We start from the raw sequence: 21,275 nt of genomic DNA, 5'->3' as shown, positions 1-21,275 counted from the left end.
AAATTGAGCCCATACATTTCTTTTCTCAAATAAGACTAGCCCAGAGATGAAAGCAGCATGCGTTGACAAAGCTCTCGACCAAATTCTGCAGCAAAGGCGAGTGGTACCGAAGGCTGTGCAGCGTTTCGACTTGCCCCTTTCGACAAACAACCCACAATTCCTGTAAAATTTCAAAATAAGAATTTTTAGATTTCATAACAGCAACATGTATAATTACCCCTCGAGAGGTGTGAGCATCGATTGAGAGCATGACGAAGGCTTCTAAGTAGTTGGCTGATAGAACGACAGTGTGCTGGACACTCTGGTCCACAGAAGTGAAGCGGCGCACAACGTCAGATCCATATTTTGTAATTAGCACCTTCTCGAGGCTCTGGTACCATGACAGCGGTTGGCACAACAGAGGACCCAATCTGGGATCCAAACTGCTCAGAGATTCAACTGATGCAAGTCGAAGCAACTCGTGAAATTCACCAAAGGTTAGCTAAATGACAAAGTTTAAATTTAAAAATAATTTTGGGGATTTATAATAAAATTACGTCTTTTTTCTTGGATTTCTCTTCTGGGGGAGAGTTGTTGAGCAGCGCCTCCCAAAGCATGTGAGTCCTTGGTGCACAATGCCAAGGACCTGCTCTTTTGCCTCATTGGCCTGTTGCATCATCAGTTGCTGCATCAACTGCTCATGGGATGAATAATAGCCCATGTAATTTACATTTTCTTGCCTAAAAATAATAATAAGGAAAATTAACAAAAATGTGATATGAATCTGGTTTGACTTTCATATATGATATATGATAATGTAAAATATATTTATTTTTTAATAAAAGTCAGAAGAATTTTTGTCAGTAATGTCAGTATAAATTAATGCATATTTACAGCAAGATATGAAAGCAGCATGCATTGATTCTATTATTGAAATCATCAAAAATTACTAATGAAATAATCATTCTTCTCATGTACTTGATTTCTAAGTGAGGGAAGAGCAGTTGCATTTCGGCAGATTGCTGCTGCGAGCTTGCCATCAAAATCTTGCTCTCATCCAGCTCAGAACTTCCCTCAAAATCTGGCTCATCTTCTTCTTCCAATTCTTGTTCTTCAAAGCTAGGGTTGCTTGTTGAGCCGAGTAGAGAAAACTGAGGTGGCGTTGCCAAGGGCACTGTGCAGAACTTGCCTAACTTTCTCTCGACGATGTGCTTAGGAAAGTGCTCCCTGAAATTGTGGCTTTTACTATGGGCACTACTTTGATGAGTTCAAAAAATTATATTTTAATATGAATGATATTTATATGGAAGCAAATCTCTAATTTGGATCTACAATTATTTAGAGATTTAGAAATAAAAAAATTGAAATTGCAAACCTTCTACTCGTCAGGAGGATGTAGTACTTCAAATTGAGAGCGAATGGATTCTGAGGCTCATCATCCATTTGGGCATGGGATATTATAAGAGTGACGTCAAAATCGTCCGTCTGCTTGACATCGTGGTTATCCTTGTACATGACTGGGTGTGTACTTTTCAACTGGATCAAAACATACTCGTTGTCCTGTTTGAAAACCATAAGCTTCAATTCACAAAAAAAAAATGACTGCATACAGTTGTGAACTCATTTTCTGGACTCATGCAAAACACTTCCATCTTATACAAATCCTCGTGCGTCCATAGAAAGTTGAATAGCTGCAATGCTGGCATAGTAGTCTCTGTGACTCTCACAGCGTCTGAAAAAAAAATGGAAATTAAATTAACAAATAAAACTTCATCACCAAACAAAAAATACCTCCATAAACAAGATTCCGCGCATAGTTAGGCCCTTTAGAATAGTATTTGATGAAGTCGTCCAGGAAATTTCGGAGGTGGAAATTCTGCTTAAGCATCGAGTGCTGGTTGGTGATGTAGTTATGAATGCAGCGTAGATGATAGTCATATGTGAAAGAGTGCAGGTGCATCAGGATTTTTATTTTATCACTCTCGTCCAAGAAGCTGAAGGTGAACTGTGAAAGAAAATAGTGGAAGAATAAAATTGAATATTTTTCAATAATATCAAAGTAACCTGATTGTGAGAAATTAGGCCACTGGACTTTGCCTGGAGACGAGAGCACTCCAGAGCGTAGAGTTTGGCTTGGATGAACGGCTCGTTCAGAGAAATCTCAAATATTAAAATACCACCAAGCAGCGATTTTTGCAAGAAGTGTCTTGTGGTGTTATCCTCTCGGACCCGCTTGAAGGAGGAAGTGGACATTATGCTCGAACCACTCAGTTTACGCTGACGTTCGTCTTTGCTGATATTTTTCATACTGTAAATTTTTTTCATTATTTTTTAAGTCAATTATTTTTTATGTTATCTCACCTCTTTTTTGGCGAAGGAGCTTCAGTTTGGATAGGAACAAAGCCAAGGGTAGTCAGATAATGCTTGTATTCATCAATCAAGCTCTGGCACAACTTCGAATGCCATTTCTCTTCGGAAATCTGTTTGAATTTGGGAGACATCTGTGGAGAACTATTAGATTTTGTGCTTTTCCCAGCATCATTGCTTTTGAGCGAGTTTCCCGATTCATGTCTTGAAGGCTGTAATTTAAGAAATTTAATTTATTCGTCATTTAAAATAAGTACGATTTTTCTCACGGGAGCAAGTGCATAAGATTTGGCCATCTCTTGCTGACTTTTCAGAGGAACATTGGAGGCCAAAGTGTGGTCTCGAGTAGCAGCCGCTTGTAGTCGCCAACTGTAATCAATCAATTTAATTTAATTTTTTTGCCACTATCAATATTAATATTATCAAACCTTGGAAGGTACAAAAGTGGTGTCAGGCAAAAGTGGATGACTCTGGAATGTTGCTTGAGAAGCTGAAGCAAATCTTCCGATACTGGAATGTTTGGAGTAGTAACTCTCGTCTCCCACAATTGGTACAGCTTTTTTTGAGAGTCTGCAAGAGATGTATTTTTAAAATAAATTCATCTTATATAATTTAGAAGAGAGGACCTTTCTTTTCCATGCTGAACAGCTCCAGAAGATGCTGTCCGTTGGCAGTAACAGGATCTGAATTCTGTCGGAGTAAGCGGGATGGCTTGTTGTCTCTGAAGACGTCGTGAATCATGGCATTGGGCAGCAAGCTTGGCCGTCGGCCGCCACCCATACTGAAGTCTTTTTGGGTAACTGCTGGAGGTTTTATAAGTTGCTCCACATCCTTGAAAGTCAGTTTTGTCTGAAAAATAAAATTATTTATTGCCACCAAAATTATCAAATAAATAAATCATAATGGGAGGATTTTGTTTTAAAAATTGCTCTTACCGTATCAGCGGATCCCTTTTTGGCTTCTTGAGCTTGCCTGTTGAACATCATGTTGTGAAAAAGACCCATCTTTTGACACACAATTGTAGTGGTCAAACTCGATTTGGCAGCCAGCCAGTTGCCCAGATTGGTAATCTGTCGATGCATATTCTCAGCCCTATCTTTGGACCAGTTGTAGGTAAAAATCACAATCTGTAGATTTATATCATTATTTAATTTCAATCAAAGCAGTGAGAACAATCTAATTGTAAATGCTAAATTACCTCTTTGTTTGATAAGTTTGCAAGTAAGAGTCTTTGGCGAGGAACAAACTGGAGCCCTTCAGGACATGGAACAAAGAGGGGCGCAAATTTCTGAAGCACCTTTTGTGCCTTAGGACTTAAAATATCCGGGTCAGCAGATCCATTATCAGAAACGCAAGCCTTCCACTGTTGGAGGTTTCGACCAAAAAGTAAGCACGACGTTGAGGTGTCTGCTTTATCCCAGCGGCTGCCTGCAGAAAATGCAGACACTGGTTGGTAAGGGATGAAAATATCATGATTTTCATCTCGAGACAGTTGAAAAATGGCCACAGAACTGTCTGGTGCATTTGCCATGATTATTTTCTGGAACTCCTTCAAGGTCAATGCAATGTCTTGGCTGTAATTATTTTTGAAGTTTGACTTTAAGAAAACTTTGATCATATTTCGGATTAATTTTTACCGTGATTTGAAGTGAACTGTGTGCTTCTTCACCGACGGGACTCCAATTTCAACAGCAAAGCTTAGCCATTCAGTCATAACCCAGTGGAAGACTTGATGTAATCGACCCTTTTCACCAGACTCGAACTGATCGATGCTCTCCGGGGGGAATAAACTTTTTGCGGAGACTGGAGAGCCAGCTAGGAATGAAGTCTAGCCAAATATTTGGTCATGAGTATTTGATTTAAAAAGGCACATTTGACTTACAAGCATTATAGGCATATCACTTGAAGACGTCATAGCATCCAGTTGTGACAAAGACATATCTCCGTCTGCACCAGAATCGTAATTAATAATTTAGTACTCAGTGAATTAATTGAAAAAATACCATCTTGAGACAAAGATGGAGTGAGAAGTCGGTACTCCATCTGCAAATCCCAAAACGTATGCTGCAATGCCATCTGGAGATTCTTTGTAAGCAGATCAGAGTTGACCTTTCCCTGCTTCCAAATCCTAAATTCCACTCGAGCAGCTAAATCAATTTTTTTTATTACAACTTTGGATAAAATAGTAAGCGATTCTTACTTTTGTCTCCAGCATTACACATCTGTGTGCTAGTGATGTTGATGAAATCCATGTTAATGATCGAATCAACATGGGCTTGACAGTTGGGCTTTGTAAATTTATCAGGCTTGAGGAGACATCCGTTGCTATCAACAATAGCCACAGCTATGCAGGCAATGCCTTTGTTTCCGGATGTTCGATTTTGGTTGTACAGGAAAATATCATCTTCTGGCACTCTGTCCTTGGAGAAGAAGTCATGTGTGTAATCCTAAAATCATAGCAAAAAATGATTTGTCAGCAATATTCAGTTGATGAAGATCAATCTTTTTCTAACCTGAAAGTGATTTTCCGCCTTTGAGTCAGTGTATTTGGGAGTGTACAAAAACTCCAGTAAATTTTGCTTCAGGTAGTAAACTAGTGCTTGGTGATTCTCCATGGCAAAAGGTTGGATTGAGAACTAATTAAAAATAAAAAACTTAAATCAATAAGTTTATTTAATTAGTAGAAAATTTTACGTCTATCGACATGTCTGCCTGCTTGTAAGGCTTCTGTATGAAATGGACATCATCAGGGGTAAGTTTGCACATTGGATTTCTGAACAGCATTGCACAGAGAAGCTCAAGGACGGCATCGTTAAGCCGATTGTGCAGTACTTGCACCAAGTCCTCTTTGATGGCAGAGCCTATTTTATTTTTTAAATTAAAAAATCAAAATTAAAATTAAAGAATCAAAATAAATTACCAGCTTCTGCAATTCCATGAACTTTCAGGACCACAGCCTCCTCATTTTTTGAAGAAGGAGTGGGAGAAAAACCATCGAGAGGCATGTCTCTTTCGCCATACGACTTCACTCTAGGTCGAACTTCAATCTATCAACAATTTGGAATATTACGGCTGTAAGATTAAATATTTATTTTATACTCTAGAACTGTCATCTCGCTTCAGAGAGGATATAGATGGACTTCGAGCAAAGCTAGTTCCAGGTGGAGTCATCTCACCATCAGTCAGGAAAATTCCCTGATTTGAGCTCGAACTTGGTGTCATTTTACTTCCAACTAATGATAAAGCAGGCTCTTGTAATCTGGAAAGCATTTTTTTTTTTTCTTTTTTTATCTTTTGATGCTGAAATTCTACCTCAAATAGAACACATTCTGCAAATTGTCTTGATACACAAACATGTTTTTCCTATTGATGACAGGGAATCTGCTGAGGACAGACTCCAAGGCCTGTATTCCTCTTTTAGCAGGGCCCCCCGTTTTGAGCCTAGGGTGCAAAACAAACTGCGTCTCCCACACTACGTTGCAGGAAAAGGCGCCTGGCTTGAAAATAGATTGTGATTGCTCCTGATCATCTGGAGAAAATTGTTTTAAGCGCACATTCTCAAACACAAATGAAACCAAATCAACCTTTGAAAGAGCTACTCCTGCTCTTTGACGACTCCCAGTTATCTTTCGTCAAATCAGCTTCGAGGAGATCGTCACAATTTTTAGTGTCATGTAGATTTTGAAGAAGAGCAATTTGGTTGACTAGCTTGCAAGTCTCAAGGATACTCGCAATCACTTTATTGCGCACCTCTCGGAATTTTGAAATCTCTTTGCCTTGATTTCTGCAAAAGAAAATATGTATAAACCAATATAATAATCAAATTCAACAAGTACCTGCAATGGAAATAAGTAATGACGTGATCACTGGTAACTTCCATGACAAGCCAAAAGTTAGGTAGGGCCACCCCACTAAACTCCTCGTTGCCCCAACCAGAAAGATAATCATCTGATTGCGAATTATTATCTTCACTGGAGTCACCATCATAACCTAGCATTTAAAATAATTTTATAAAGCTACAAAATTTAAATTTTTTTATACCTTCTTCAGTGCCTTGGGCACTTTCTTCGATAAAACTTGACGTTTCACTGTTAGGGCCTGTTGTTGAAATTGCTCCAGAGAAATTCCTTGTCCTCTGGTTTCCAGGAGTCTTGTTGCTGCCAGGTCTGCTCATGCTCTTGACTCGCATGTCCCACAAAGCTTCGAGGTTCTCATGGTCGATCCCTTCGGATATCATGACATTGCTAAACAAAATTTTAAATGCAATTCAGTTAAACTGAAAAAATTCTGCGTACCTAAGGATCTCCTTGTTTACATCAAAGCTGGCTGTTGGTGCGGAAGAACTACAGGTGTCGAGCCAAAGAGAGCTAGGAGGTTTGTGTTTCCTCTCAGCCGTAGTGAGTAAATCAGCACTTGTTTTCCGCTCTTTCTTCAACTTTTCCACCATCTTGCTCAATTCCAGCGCTGCTGGCAGTTTTAAATCACTCAAGGGCCTGGAGAGGGGCTCATCTGTTGGGGTACTGTCAAGCCCTAAAGCTTGGATGTCTGATTCGCCTAAAAATGAATATGAAAAAATAAATTTAATGCCAAAAATTAATACACACTGTAATGGCTTTGCGGGATGTTGATTCCTTCATTTTGGTAGATGGACATTTCAGACGAGTCCTCTGCCAGGGAGCTCGGCGTTGCGATCGACTTAAAGTGAGGGCCATTGACAGGCGTTGACTGCATCTTGTGTTGTCGAGCTGTTCTATCTTGCACCAAGTGGTAATATTTGCCCTCCTTGCGTAAAAAGTAGCACCCAATCCTTAGCGTCACAAAGTTCTGTAAATTTTAATTTTCAGTTAAGGGACACTTTAAATAAATTATAACGATTTACTTCTATAAATTTATTCAGACTGTGATCCGCCCCGAAGACAAAGTGAAGGTCGATTTTTTCCATAGAGCAGTTTATTCTGTCGACTGAGCTCATTACATGTTGGGCTACCATTTGAAGGGTTGATTCAGAGGGAGGGAAAACGTCTAATAGGGAAGAAGCAAGTTCATCCTGCAAAAGCCACTTGATCTAACAATAAAAATTTATTAAAGAAATAAAATTATGTATCTCGATGGCTTGGAAACCTTATTCATAGTTGAAATCATCGCCTTTTGCAAATAATCGGGAAGGTGAGAGAGCTTCAAAGAAACTTCTTCACTTTTTAATCTGAAAACAAATATAAAAAATATATAAAAAAAAAATTAAAGAAAAAATGAATAATTTAGGTACGCACTCTGTCTCGAGACTGCTGCTACTGCTGACTGAAGTATTCAGGGTACTGTTTGCAGCATTTTGGATCTGCTCATAGACCTGGTCAGGAGGGGTCTGCTTTAAAGCCAACTGAGATGTGCATGGCTCCAAATTCGGTAAAATGGTGAGACACTGCACATCAAGGTGGACTCTTAACGACGAGACGCTTATCTCATTTTCGTCCGAAGTCATCAGAGACCCTATTTCAGCTAAAATATTTCCCAGCAATAAATACAAACACATAATAATACAATAAAAAGTAACTGACCTAAGCAAGTTGGAAGTGAGGATATTGGATGTCTTGTGACACCATGGCTGTGATGCACGGAGCAAACAAGTTGTAAAAACAAAGGGCACAACTCGGAGGACACTTCTTCCTCAGGAAGATCACTGACACTATCTGATGTGTGAGTATCATCTCCTCCAACCTCCCAACTGTGACTTCCTATTGAATTTTTGAATATTTAATAAAAAAACAGAAGCTTCAATGATAACAATGTATAAACCTCTTCGACTATTAAAGTCATGACTGTAATTTGAATTTACATCCTCTTGGTCAGCTAGCTGCTCATTTTCTGTGATGCTGTTCTCAACCTATGAATGATAAGATAATATTTTGTTTAAATTTAATCTCTATTTAATAATTCAAAATTTAATTTACCTGCTGATCCCTTTCCCATTTGGGAATGCTGAAGAAGAACCTGGGATTTGAAGGAACGGCTTTGAAGAAATCAGAGAGGATGGAACTGAACTGCTCTTTGACAACTATGTGCTTTGTCTTGAGCCTTCCGCACAAGTCGTTCTGGTGAAGATTGGCTAAACTGAACAGATCGTTGCCTGCAACTTTTGATGGTGGTTTGAATAGGTCCAGCCTTCGGGTAACCCAAAACTCCTTCAGGTGCCCACAAACAGCCTTCAAAAATTTTGTGAGGTCTATTTCAACGCTCGTTTCATCACAGTCACGAACTGCGCTCTGTACATCCTCAGCGTAAATGAAGCTGCCCAACTGCAGAGACTTGAACAACGAAGTCACATAGGAGCGATGAAATGATGCTTTCACTAGCTTGCATTGTTGCTTCAAGCTATTTATCTCTGAAATTGAAACAAATAATTTTTTAAATAAAGAAAGAATAAGTCAGCGGAGTCAAAATAAAAAGTGGATTAATTCAAGCTAAATCTACCTCTAGACAGATCCGAGTCTTCAGACTTTGGCTCAGGGCTAGCCAGGTGCATCCTACCAAGTTCAATTCCCTCAACGTCAAGAACCTCCTTGTTCGTCTTGTGTTCGTCAATACCATTTTCACCACCACTGCTGCAAGTGTGGTCCTCGTAGATGTCACCTGCCTTCTTCTCGCTCTCCTTATAGACCAACACCTCTATCAGGGTGGCCAAAGGGCAGTCGTAAGTGAACACAGGCAGTGTTATGGCTCCGAATTGAGGCTTATGGTTTGGTGGAATTACTGGCAACTTGGGATTGGATCCGAGCTCCTCAAGCTGTGGTGGACTTAAAGGCTGGAGTGAAAATTTCTTTTTGTGCCTCGAGTCCATTGAGCATGTTCGGGTTCTTTTTCTAAATTCCATCAAGCTTCGTTTGCGCTGCTCTGCATCAAGAGAGTAGGCCCGCTCTCGGAACGGGGCTATCGCAAGTGGAGGGGGACGTCCTTCCAACAGTGGCTCACACATCTCAGGCACACTGTGACTTTCTGGGATGGACAAGTTTTCCAAGCGCTCGAGCGAGTCTTTCAACTCGGCGCCTTCGTCAAAAACACTGTGCCTGTCTTGCTCATTCACGTTGGACAAATGTGAGAAGCATTTCACAGACTGAGGCGCCTGGCCATCCATCGTCATTTGAGAGAGCATCAGCAACTTGAGATCAGCAAAGCTGGCAGGTACGAAAGTCAAGAGGAGGTGCGAGTTGTTGACTCGTTTCAGGTAGCACTTCCATTTGGGATATTTGCACATTTTGAGGTTTGCCAGGAATTTGTCACAAAGGTGTACATCGTTGAAAACATCGTAACCTGCTGGAGACATTTTACCTTGTTCTGGAACATAATTTTATATTTCAAGTAAAACATTGGCAATGACGTCATTTTAAGTACTAATTTTACCTTCTGAAGAAATCTGCTGTGGAATCGGAGAAGGATATGCACTCTTACTCCTTTCCTTTTGCCTGAGAAAGTCGAGGAACATTTTAGAGTCCATATGGCTCAGGAACAGCTCACAGTCATGGCACTTCAACAAACTGTCGTATGCCATTTGCAATAGCATGTTGTTGGCCGTGTCCAAATAACTGAAGGCTTCATAATTCATTGGAAAGCTCCAAGCCAGATCTATTAATTAATAAAATATAGTTTACTAGGAAAAAATTATTCCTCAAAACATATACCTTGAATGAAAGACGAAAACAGCATTTCCGCCTGCTGACATTTGGGCAGGAGGTTGATAAGATTAAAAGTGAATGGCATCACATTTATTCTCTGTTCAGGTAGCATTTTTACGCTTGCGTTGTAACTTTTGCTATTGGAAATTTTAATTTAAAACTGATAGGTGCGATTTATTACTTCATGCTTACTTATGACCATTTTGTATAAATTTGTCTATCGGAGTTGATGGTGGCAGGTTAGTAGGGACCTTTTCATTGCCAATGACAGACAAGTGCTCGAATGTGAGTAAAGAGGAGATGCACTCTGCGTCAACTTTGCAAATCTGGAACAAAGCATAACATGAAATATAAAATGTGAGGTCATGCATGGGTATCATGAGTATCATCTTCTTTATGAACAATCGGAGCAGACTTCAATTTTTTTAATTATGTAATTAATTCAAAAATGTTGCATCCACCTTCCATTGATTTTTAAAACTTTATAATTGTTGGTGTTCGAATTTAAAATATCTTCCTTGATGTTTTTTAAGTCATTTAATAATAAATGACATTTATTGTTTCGTAGAAAAACATTAAGCGATAAACCCAAAGAGGAAAAGACGTTTTAAAACTCACGAATCACCCTCTATCGTGAAATTTTATATTACTGTCGTTTTCCTGTAGCTATATTAAAACTTAACAACTATCAAAATAATTCCAAATCATAATTCACTTTTATTAAAAAAATAATAATAATTAGAGCCGTGAACTTGATTATTTGAATTTTGTTTATTAGTGAAATAAATTTTCAAAAATATATTGTACAGGTTATAAAGAAATTCACGGGTGTTGATTCTCTTTTTCAAAGAATTATAAAATTTATGGTCTTTATATGAAAATACAGTAAATAAATTGATTATTCATCAAAATCTTTTATTTTGTCAACTGAATACTGACTTAGACTACAAAATGCAATGGCAAAACACACGCGATTGGAAACTTGTTATAAATCATTAAATCAATACTTGATGAAATCGACGAAACAAGAAATTTTTTAATTTTTTGTTTTGTTTAAATATATCTGAATAACAAATAATCTCAACATATTGCCGACTTAACTTTGCTTTGTGAACATTTTTCATTATATCAATGTAGGTTAAATTAAACTAATTAATAAAAAATACAAAATGATATTTTTAATCTTAAAATCTTTTTTTATCGTTTTATTATAATTTTGCCACCTGAATTTCAGGAAAAGAGAAAATCAAAAATTAATAAATAATATCAATGATATTAGGATTAGAAGGGTTGCAAAAAGTCAAGATTTTCCAAAAATTCTGTACAATCGGTGTATTTATTGAACCCAACAGAAATAAAGAACATTAAGATGTAATTTCCACCACAGTATCATGCACAACCAACTAATCTAATAAATATTTACACAATCTTTTTAACACCGAGTTAGAGATCATTAAAAACATGCAGCAAAAGCGGATTTTCTGAAACGATCGACGAGGCATGCGAGTCAAGATGGTATGAGCCAAGTTGGAGGAGATGAATCTCACTTGCTTGAGATCGAGTGGAGATGCCATTCCTCCACCTAGTCCAGCCATCGGCCATGCGTTTAGGGCGGTCGAATTGACGACAAATCGACCGAATTTTAGGGCAGATAAGATAAAAGAGAGGAGCGTTTCGAGTGCTCTGATAATGAAGTGAATCACATCATAATCCACCTTGCCATCCACACCGCAAGGTACATATTGGCGCCTCCCAATATCTACTGTTTTATCTGTGTGTGACCAAACACGCTCTTCTGAAGGATAACGCGCAGAAGAAAATTATGAGGGAGCGATTAGTCACAATGAACCGTTACGTTTTCGTATTGAAAATAATGAAAATCATAAATTCTTAAGGTTAATTCCAAATTTGTGGACTGACACGTGATTGTGATGTGAATTGCAAAATCATTACAAAACTAATTCACTATTACACTACATTATTAAAACTATACTTATAAAACATGCAGTAAGTTAATCAAAAGGGTGCATTAAAGTGATAACATAGTTATTTGAAATTTCACTTAAATTCAAATAACTTCGATGCAACTTAAATTCAACAAAATAAGATTATTTTACAGTTGTATAAATTTTGAGAACTGACAAAAACTTCACATTTGATATACCAACCAAAGTTGTAACAAAGCAAATTGGACCGACTTAAATGTAATTCCTGGTGGACTTAAGGAAGGTTTTTCGTGTCGCCGTGAGCTGGAAGAGTTAGATCTGGCAATCAGAGGGCCGATCGCACAATGCCTAGACCCCCACTTCCAACTAGAGGCGACACGGACGGAAGGACGGACGGCGTTAATCCTGACGGACGCTGGGGACGCAGGACGAGGCAGAGAATGACCGTCGGGCGCTATCGGCGGTCTCTTATATAGCCGACGTGCCCGGCCAAAGTACGTGGGCACTGATAAGGGCCCAGCCTTCCAACGCGGCTGCTCGCTTGCTGCCTCGCGTATAGAAATCACCGGAGAGGTGCGCGCGTGCAAGGAAAAGGGTTATTCCGACCGGCAGGCAGGTGACTCTCACCGTTCCTTCCTTCCGTCGCGTTTTTTATACAAATATATATACGCCCATAGATTCGCCCGTCCGTCCACCAGGGAAAATCAGGGACTGTTTATTTTATCATTGGAAAGGAAATGAACGTCCCACAATGAACTCTTAACACTTTCTTTATGCGCCGGAAAAAATTGCCATGTAATAATATGCAGAGTTGAAAATAAAAAGTATGGACTTTTATTATCCAATGGACGTTCAAAAACGATAATCTTGTAATCACTGCCATTAATTTGATTTTGATAGCGGCATTATATTTCGTGGCTACTTGATTTAATTTTCATGTGCTGCGTCAATTTCTTTGTTTTGCTCTTTCGGAAATTTGAAAGGATTTCACAGCCTCTTCATTTTGCTTAATTTGGCTGGTTCTTTATTTTCATGGTATTTTTTAATCTGAACTGCAAATGGAATAATTGGATCAATATATATTAGAAACATTTATTTCTTATTCCCGATAACTTTATGATTCCTTATTCCATCAAGTATTATGGTCTTTAGTGTTTAGTCTTCTAAAATTAAATCACTGTATAGGAATATATTTATATTTTTCAGATAATGAGTAACTTAGGAATGAAGCAATGGAAATATTTTGTGGCAAATTTAAGTTTTGAGAATAAATTCATGCTTATTGTTATGTAACTTGGAACTTCTATTTGAAATTAGAAACTTTATATGAAAATAAAAAATTACGGATTTCTCTCAAAAATATATCAATATATAAGCAGTTAGGGTTATTTTTTTTTAAATTAGTTTAATTAGTATAATTTTAGGGGGAAATGACTTTTCATTTCATATAAATGATTTTTTACTAGATGTTCCCAAATCATAAGACAGCCACTTTATTTCTAATGCTCTAAGCCTGAGCCTATATATATTTGTCTATTTCTCAATCCACTTTAGAACCTACATTGGCGGCACCTCTGTTTTACAACTTCCAATCAAAGCAAGCGGACAAATAATGTAAATGAGGCCAGCGCCTGATTTTTTTTCCAATCGCGTATTATTTGATTTTTCCGTTGCAACCGGAGCTTTTGACAGACGTTGGTTCTTATCGGCCAATGTACGCTTCTCGGATCTCTTAAAACTTGTGCACTATTTGCTGTGCCTTGCCTCTATTAAAGGTTTGAAAAAGAAAAGCACCTCCCAATGCGCACATATGCTCTTTTTACTATCGGCTGATTGGCTGTTTGTTCAGGTAGACAGGAGTAATTCTCCGTTTTATTACTTTTAACAGCAAATTTTACCATTAATTGATTTCAGCACACACGTAATCGATTTGGAGAAGCCCAAGAGCTTTTATCTCGCAATACGCCTCCTTGAAACGCGGGCTAATCTTCATCTTGTCGCGGTATCGCGGCCGCTGACGACTTTTGCAAATGCAAAATAGTAGTTCCTTGCAAATTTGAAAAAAAAATTGCTCTTGAAGAGTTCTGTGACGTTAAAGCCTTCATTAACTCACAAATAATTTAAGTCTAAAAAAAACTACTTTCAACAAAGAAAAGCCCAGTACTTTTTTATACTTCAAATCCATTTACAGTTAGTAAAAAGATTTATAACTTTTTTTAAATCAATTAAAAATTAATTATAGTTCTTTGTCACACATGAAAAGAAATATGTAGCACTGGACTTTTAATATTTTTTATTTGTAATCAGCTAATTACAAATAATCAATCAAATTATAACGGCCTTTAGCCTTCCACAAAAATACTTGTGACACCCACCACTGCATTCCCTATCTGACGCACTAATTAATTATCTCTAAAATGGAAGTTATCATTTGGATCGAATGGATTTGTCAAACAGAACACTTTCGGGTTTTGGCATATCTCCACCCTGAGCAAATACCGCCGTCGCCGATTTTTTTTTCAAGTGTTTAAAAAGGCTGAATAGAAAATAAACAAAACCGACAGCTTAAAAACGATCGACTAATTTTCTCCCCAATCAGCAAACGACATATAAATACTTTTTATCAAGAACGGGAATTGCAAAATATATTTATATTACACGAGTCGCTCAAATAATCGCGCCCATCAAAAAAATCGTGTGACGAAATGTTTCGCAGCAAGTGCGTGTGAGAGTGGACGAGTAGAAATGTTTAAGCATCATATACACACAAACGAATTTTGATAAGATAAATGTCAAAAAAGTAAGAGAGATACGTGTTTGCTCGTTTGTAAGGAGCACATTGAGGCGAAACAACTACTTAAAAATATATTTGATTAGGAGTTCAATATTAAGTACGCAATTTAAATTTAAAATAATTTGATTGATTTGTAAGAGAAAAATTTTAATGCATATTAGAAATTTATTATTATAATTTAAAGATCTAAATTTTTTTAAATACTTTTGAATCATTTAACTGTTTTTTTATTTTATTTTTTTTTTACTTATAATTAAAGTCGATCGGTATAAATCACAGTTGATTTAGGACTAGAATTAAAAGAAAACTATTATATTGATTGGCATCTTACATTGGTGTATTGGTTTTAAAATTTGTCCACGGAAAGCTGATTAGATTTGGGGGACCGCGTCCTTGTTTAATCAAGTGCGTTGGTAAATAAGTTCTACAAGAGTTATCTTTCAATACTTTAAATACTGAAGAGGGCCTAAATTCCACGCTTGTGACAAAACCCTGTCACATTATGCATGCATAAGAAAAAAAAACGAAAAACTTACCTCATCAGCAAGTTGGTCATAGGAAAGGCCATCCATGTAGGCCCTTTCTGCAGGGCTGTTTATTATGTGGCCATACTGCGGCTCAATCCAACACTCAGTTATGATCTGCAACTCCCCCTCAGGCTCTGTTGGATCAACTTCTTCGGTGCATTCTTCGTCGGAATTGCTGAAATTTTAAAAATATTTTTATAGGTTAATAGGTACTAAACAATTCCTATGTTGCAAAAAAAGTATACTGTATAATTGACCTATGTCATTTACGGCCAAAAGTGAAATTTACTTATACACTAGAAATTGGTTCACCAACAAGTTTTAGTTAACCTAAAAACAATTTACTGACAAGTTAAAAGGATAATAAAAAAATTTTACTGTGATTTAAGTCTCGTTGAATTAGTTTTAATGAAATCGTAGAAATTAAATCTTCTACAAACCTGTCTTTGTTGGTGACTTGATGTGGCGGAAACAAAACGTACTGTACGACACAAGGATGGGTGTCAAATCCTGCTTGCATTGTAACTTCCAGCAACATATTTATGATGCCAGCTGTCGAGTGGGCAAAAGTAAAACCTTCTTGCAATCTCGTTCTAAAATTTTAAAATATCAATAACATTAAATGCAACATATAATCAAATAAAAAGTATGCTTACTTTGTTATGGTAGACAGTGTGCGAGTTAGCGAGGAGACTGAGTTGGGTGGAGCACCCTTTTGGCCCGGCTGAGCAACCCAAATCCATCGACGATGGTGGAGGTACCTTGACAGAGTGGTCAGCATGCTACTGCCTCCTGAGGCAGGTACAACAGGCACCGCAATGCCAGGTTTGCCTATTGGTTGAGTGCCATCAGGGAAGACAACAGTTGCAAAATCAGAGGGCATTCGTTCGTATCTAAGAAAATTCTCCAATCAGTAATGAGACTTGTGGCTAATTTATCAATTATTACCTGATGAGTATTTTCTCAACTGGTTTGACAAGGAGGATGCAGCAGTTGAGGTCTGACCAAGTGATCACAGCTTTCTGCTCTTCCGGACTAGCTGAGTTGTTCTTGACAGTGGAGAATTTACGTATTATGGTTTCCTTCCCTAAAGGACGTTGTGGGAAAGTGAGGCTGCGCATTTTGGCCTTCAATTCACTCAGTATCTGAGTGAAAATTTTAATTCATTAAATAATTTTGCATAATTTCTTGAAAAAAGTATCCAAAAAATAATCCTAAATTACCTGGTGTCTCAAGCAGCCAGAAGCACCACCAAGGAAAGCCAGATTGATCACCACACAGGGTAACTTGGATGTTACTCTCATCAAAAGAAAACTACTTGGCACCTTCTCGTTTTCGCTAAATTTCAATAAAAGTAAGAAAACAGGATTTTTAGCGAGTTCAAAAACATACTTCTGTATCAATTTGACGTATGTGTGGTTTTCGATAAGGACAAAAGAGCTCCACGCTTTGAGGGTAGAAAAGAGCACAGCGGCTGCCTGTCTGCATTGCACTTGCTGGAAACGACCTGATTGGTTTGCTTGGTGCAGGTAGCGGGGCAGTGGGAAGTCATGTTGCAAGAGCAGACCAAGTCGATGGGCATGAAGCCACTTTTGCCACACGGCAGCGTCCAGCAGGCAGATAGGCTTCCAGTAATTTGCAAATTGCGGGTACGAAGATTCACTGTAAGCAAAATTAAGTTTTCTGATATATTGCAGGGAATCAAGAGATATGAAAATCATGTCATTGATTGATTTTTTTAAATCATACAAAATAAAGAAAATAAATTACCTAGAGAGCAAAGCTGGTGGAGTCGAGTTGTTCGGCAGGTAAAAGAGAGGCATTCCACTTTTTATGCTATCTGGCAGCATGTAGGACGAAGAATTGCTGCCGAAAGAGTGAAGATGCACCAGCAGCTGATCTGTGTGAGTCAAGTTTTTTAGAGTGTGCCAAAATCGACCAACCACGGCCTGTCTGAAGTGTGACTTGAATGGTTTTTTCAGGAGACATGTAATGTCATGTAAGAACTCATAGGGAGCTGAAAGATGTAGTTAATATTTATTAAAGACAAACAATGAGTTTCCTTCTAGTTTAAACCTTCTATAGTGACTACGTAATGAACAGAATTCGTTGGAGGTAATTGAGACGTAACCAAGTACTCAATGTAAATGTCATTTTTCCATGGCAGCACCAGACACACTTCTATACTAGACGAATCTTTTGGACTCAAGCTCTGGAAATAATATTTTCATTCAGCAATTTTTTTAACAAGAGGAAATTTTGTGACCTTTATAATGTATCCCTCCCTCAGACGACAAGATAAGACGTCAGTGAGTCGAGCGTTCAGTGTGTCTTCCACTTGCTTTTTACGAATAAGCATCCTGTCTTTGATTTCATTGCTCATAAGATAGCTAAATATTAAATACAATTGTATACTTAAAAATTGCTTTAAAAATTTACATACTTTTTGGCCCAGTCCAGAGGCCGTCTGACTTCAGTTTTTGGACTGAACTCTTTTACAGAGTGTTGAAAACTCCAGGTGAGAAACGCTTCATGAAAAACATTCATAGTTGATTCTTTTGAGATCTCCTAGAATTTAAAATTGGGTTTTGAAAACAGATATTGGTACAAAATTGATAAATTTTACCAGTTTGTGAGCGGCAGTTATGTAAGCCCCTTGAGTTGCTGAGGCCAACAACTGCATCAGCTCAGAGTATGGCACAAAACCCTTGCAGCAGTTTGGGTGAAACGAGCCTGCTACTTGAATGAACGAGCAGCAGACGGTGCTACTCCGGAGTTGAGATAGCACGGAGTCAAAAATATTCACATCCGGAATGTTAATTATGCCGTCAGTGACCACAATGATGTCTGGAAAAATAAAATTTAATTCATTCTGAGTATAGCAAAAAAAATTGCATTAAAAAACAATTTCAGGTGGGTGACAGGAAATTAGAAGGTGAAAGAAAAAAGAAAATTAATTATTTGTTTCCTTACTGGCAGAGCTACTGTCCGGCAGCAATTTGAGAGCAAGCATTCCAAAACGGAGCATGTTAATGAATCCAGTGTCGGGGCTGACCATGGGATTCTCCGACGTAATTGGCTGGAGTGTTTCTTCAAACAAACCTCCAACAAGCCTTTCAGATTCTGCCTGTTTTTAAATAGTATTATAGCATCAATCAACTAATGTCCAAATCTAAATTTACCCTTAAAGCGTCGAGCTGAGCTTGAGCAATGCCCGAAACTTCTGCGACTTTGCCTTCAAGTTCCTGCAGCTGTTGCTCAAGAATGGTCAGCAGCTGCGGAAGGTTTTGCTGGGTCACTTGCCACCCCTGGACTAGAACCTGTTGAGCAGGCGAAGTGAAAAATGGGGTGTGGGCAATGATTGTGGCGTAGACGTCTGGTTGGAAGACCTTTGTAGATCCAGGTATGATGAACTTTTAGAAATTAAATTATTGAAATGTTGTAATTTGAAATTTGACAAAAAAAAAACTACTTTTTGTGAGACTCCTTCCAGGCTGGCTTTGACAGACGAAACCAGACAGTCCAGCATCACTTCACCCATTTGGATATCCTTTAAATTTTTGCGTTAAATATTAGTGCTCTATTACGAGGAGAATAAATAGCCTAAATAATAAATAGCCTAAATACTCTAAATTTACAATTTTAGATAATAATTTTTGTAAACCATGATGCGAGCTTCAGTTGTGCAATATTTATTTTTAAAAATTTATTTTCTCACCACTGCAGAAAGAGAAGGACTGATGTCGAGGCAGTAGACCATTCGATATTTTTCAGCCAGAAAAATGACCCTCGTAGCCGGAGTAATAAAATATTTGAACAAATGGCTGTTGTCGACTGACCAGGCTTTTGGAGGATCAGATGGCACGATTGACAAGATGGTGAGTTCCTTTTTGATTGAGTCATCCTGGAATTGGAGAAATCTTAAATTTTCTTACAATAAATACATGGTTAGAAAGAATAGTATGTTTGTCGTGGCTAATGTTCAGTAATTTAAATAAATATATTTGAATTAAAACTTTCAAGTCAAACATAAATACACTGCAAACAAACTTGACGAAAAAGTGAATTTTTAATTAATTTTTGGTCTTAAAATTTTAAAAATCCAACATTATTTTTAATTTACGTTTTCTTTATTGCTGTCCAGACTGACAAACCGGTTGAGGTGCTCGATGAACCACTGCGCCCTGACATTCCTCGATATCCGATAGTCCTTTTTCATCAAAATGTAGACCTGGTCGGCGTTCAGGGGCTCGTGGTGAGCGCCCGTTTCGTCGTCAGGCGCCTCGTCTGCTGCCATTCTGTAGCCGCGGTACCGACGCCTGCGAAACATGACGAAATTGAAAAATGATTGTCTCGTTATACAGTATCTGGCCAAATGACATGACAAAGTGACACACGAATTAACTCACCCGCTTGTTATTTACCGAACGGCATCATTATCGCTTAGTGACCCTCACGGCTCAAAGGTTGCGAGACCTTCTGGCTTCTGGCTTGTTTTCACAGCTTCTGTTCGGTGGATGACATTCAGCTGTAGCGCGATTTGATTTCGATCGCATTAATACTCCTTCTGGCGACAGCTGCGAATGAACAATAGCGTTTTTACGCGACAACCCGTTGTCTTCTGTTCGCGAGATGCACACGATGATCGAGTGAGATTTTTAAAGTGTTTCGAAATAGAGAAAGAAACAACATCAACATTTGCATACGCAGATCGCTGCTGGTGGGGGCGAGAACTGCGAGAAGAGAACGTGAGGGGGGCGTGGCGCCAACTGCGTTTTGTCAACATTCGGGGTCAACATACAGGTTTGGTCAATCTGGATTTTTGCCTTGGCCCGTGCCCGTGTGGGGTCATTGATCTGAGAGTTTCGCGTGTTGTGACGGCGGATCAAGATGATCTTACATAATTGCCAATCAAAATTATTTGTCAGCTCAGCATGAAATTCATGTATTTGCCGGTAAATATGCTTTGAATCAATTCAGATTCCTTATTATTATCCTAAATAAATACTATGTACATAAAACATTAGGAATGATTTACTTTGTATTTTAATCTCAGGATTGAGGAATAAATTAAATATTTTTTATGTTAATTTATTATGGACACAAATTTCAAGCTTCCTTCACTTACAATTTTAAAATGACATGTTAATATTAATTCTGTCTTTTCCTTGCAGATAAACTCCGGCAGTCTCCATAGGTCTCAAAGCCTTCAGATTTGAATAAAAGCCAGCGTTTAATATGGCCGTGATCCACCGAGCCCTCTTCACCTGGTTTCTAGTTCTCCTCTTTCTAATCTTCGTGGCCCTTCGAGTGGACGCCAAAACCCAGTGGAACTGGTTTGTCTTGTTCATCCCCATCTGGATCTACGATTGCATCCTCCTGCTCTACATTCTGTACCAAATTGCCCAGCACTTGAAGGGTGGCCGTGTCCTGAATACCATCCCCATCCAGCGGAAGCTCTGGTACCTACTTGCCTGGGCCTTGAAGGTCTCGTTTCAAGTGCTCCTGTGCATCCGGCAGAATTACAGTCCGTCCTCAGAGAGAGGCAGTCTGTTTATAGTACTGGGACCTTTGATAGCCCTGCTGTCCCTCAGCAGTCTGGACGTGCTGTATGTGCTTGTCAGGGGACGAATTAGATATCACGATGCATCGGACATGTGAAATTAAATTTAAAAACACAAAACTGACTTGACGACTGATTTATAAAATTATAAGTGGATTGCAAACACATTCTTCTGAGATTTATTTAAATGTGAATTTGTCTAGCTCTCTTTCAGAATTAATTAACACTAGGAGATAGCACGATTAAAAAAATAGCTATTTAAATCTTACTTAATAAAGAAAATAAAAATTAAATTAGAGCGATCTTAAATTCTTTTATTCTAAAAAAATAAAGCTTCGAAACGTTTATAATTTTGGTTGGATTCAAATTGTAATTATTATAAAAATGCTATATAATATATATTTCAATAAACTTTTGAATTTATTCCTAAAA

General features: G+C 38.1%; 2 protein-coding genes across 2 annotated transcripts; one reads left to right on the top strand and one right to left on the bottom strand.

Moving 5' to 3' along the window:
* Window positions 1-339: 339 nt before the first annotated feature.
* On the bottom strand, window positions 340-20,019 carry LOC132192943 (KICSTOR complex protein SZT2-like). Its single transcript, XM_059613188.1, has 54 exons — window positions 19,690-20,019; window positions 19,404-19,599; window positions 18,999-19,184; window positions 18,753-18,830; window positions 18,463-18,693; window positions 18,254-18,407; window positions 17,907-18,127; window positions 17,724-17,848; window positions 17,547-17,670; window positions 17,357-17,492; window positions 17,051-17,297; window positions 16,673-16,942; window positions 16,504-16,618; window positions 16,229-16,425; window positions 15,937-16,173; window positions 15,721-15,873; window positions 15,290-15,455; window positions 10,206-10,339; window positions 10,020-10,150; window positions 9,742-9,963; window positions 8,815-9,675; window positions 8,295-8,725; window positions 8,140-8,227; window positions 7,902-8,078; window positions 7,617-7,842; window positions 7,468-7,549; window positions 7,226-7,411; window positions 6,951-7,170; window positions 6,642-6,900; window positions 6,388-6,590; window positions 6,183-6,336; window positions 5,931-6,130; window positions 5,659-5,875; window positions 5,446-5,605; window positions 5,267-5,393; window positions 5,041-5,207; window positions 4,860-4,982; window positions 4,547-4,793; window positions 4,350-4,493; window positions 4,229-4,293; window positions 3,984-4,174; window positions 3,545-3,920; window positions 3,282-3,473; window positions 2,973-3,195; window positions 2,775-2,916; window positions 2,616-2,715; window positions 2,341-2,558; window positions 2,044-2,287; window positions 1,771-1,984; window positions 1,590-1,711; window positions 1,355-1,539; window positions 958-1,206; window positions 537-719; window positions 340-481 (listed from the first exon to the last, which is right to left on the bottom strand). The coding sequence occupies exons 2-54, from the start codon at window positions 19,575-19,577 to the stop codon at window positions 478-480; spliced, it is 10,281 nt and encodes a 3,426-aa protein (XP_059469171.1). The 5' UTR covers window positions 19,578-19,599; window positions 19,690-20,019; the 3' UTR covers window positions 340-477.
* On the top strand, window positions 19,780-21,169 carry LOC132192946 (transmembrane protein 60). Its single transcript, XM_059613194.1, has 2 exons — window positions 19,780-20,235; window positions 20,455-21,169. Exon 2 carries the CDS (start codon window positions 20,519-20,521, stop codon window positions 20,939-20,941), a length of 423 nt encoding a protein of 140 aa, XP_059469177.1. The 5' UTR covers window positions 19,780-20,235; window positions 20,455-20,518; the 3' UTR covers window positions 20,942-21,169.
* Window positions 21,170-21,275: the final 106 nt, after the last annotated feature.

Source organism: Neocloeon triangulifer, unplaced genomic scaffold (genome assembly GCF_031216515.1).
Source record: "Neocloeon triangulifer isolate White Clay Creek 2 clone unplaced genomic scaffold, ASM3121651v1 ptg000003l, whole genome shotgun sequence".
Lineage (NCBI taxonomy): Eukaryota > Metazoa > Arthropoda > Insecta > Ephemeroptera > Baetidae > Neocloeon > Neocloeon triangulifer.
This window is presented reverse-complemented; position numbering and strand designations above follow the sequence as displayed.

Bases quoted from the DNA above. Each gene is read 5' to 3' on its own strand.
- LOC132192943 (XM_059613188.1), bottom strand. From the start codon at position 19,577: ATGGCAGCAGACGAGGCGCCTGACGACGAAACGGGCGCTCACCACGAG. The intron at 16,943-17,050 runs GTAATTTATTTT...TTTTGCTTACAG, and splicing joins CCACCAGCTTTGCTCTCTAG to TGAATCTTCGTACCCGCAAT. The intron at 4,294-4,349 runs GTATTTTTTCAA...ATTCTGGTGCAG, and splicing joins TCCATCTTTGTCTCAAGATG to ACGGAGATATGTCTTTGTCA.
- LOC132192946 (XM_059613194.1), top strand. From the start codon at position 20,519: ATGGCCGTGATCCACCGAGCCCTCTTCACCTGGTTTCTAGTTCTCCTC.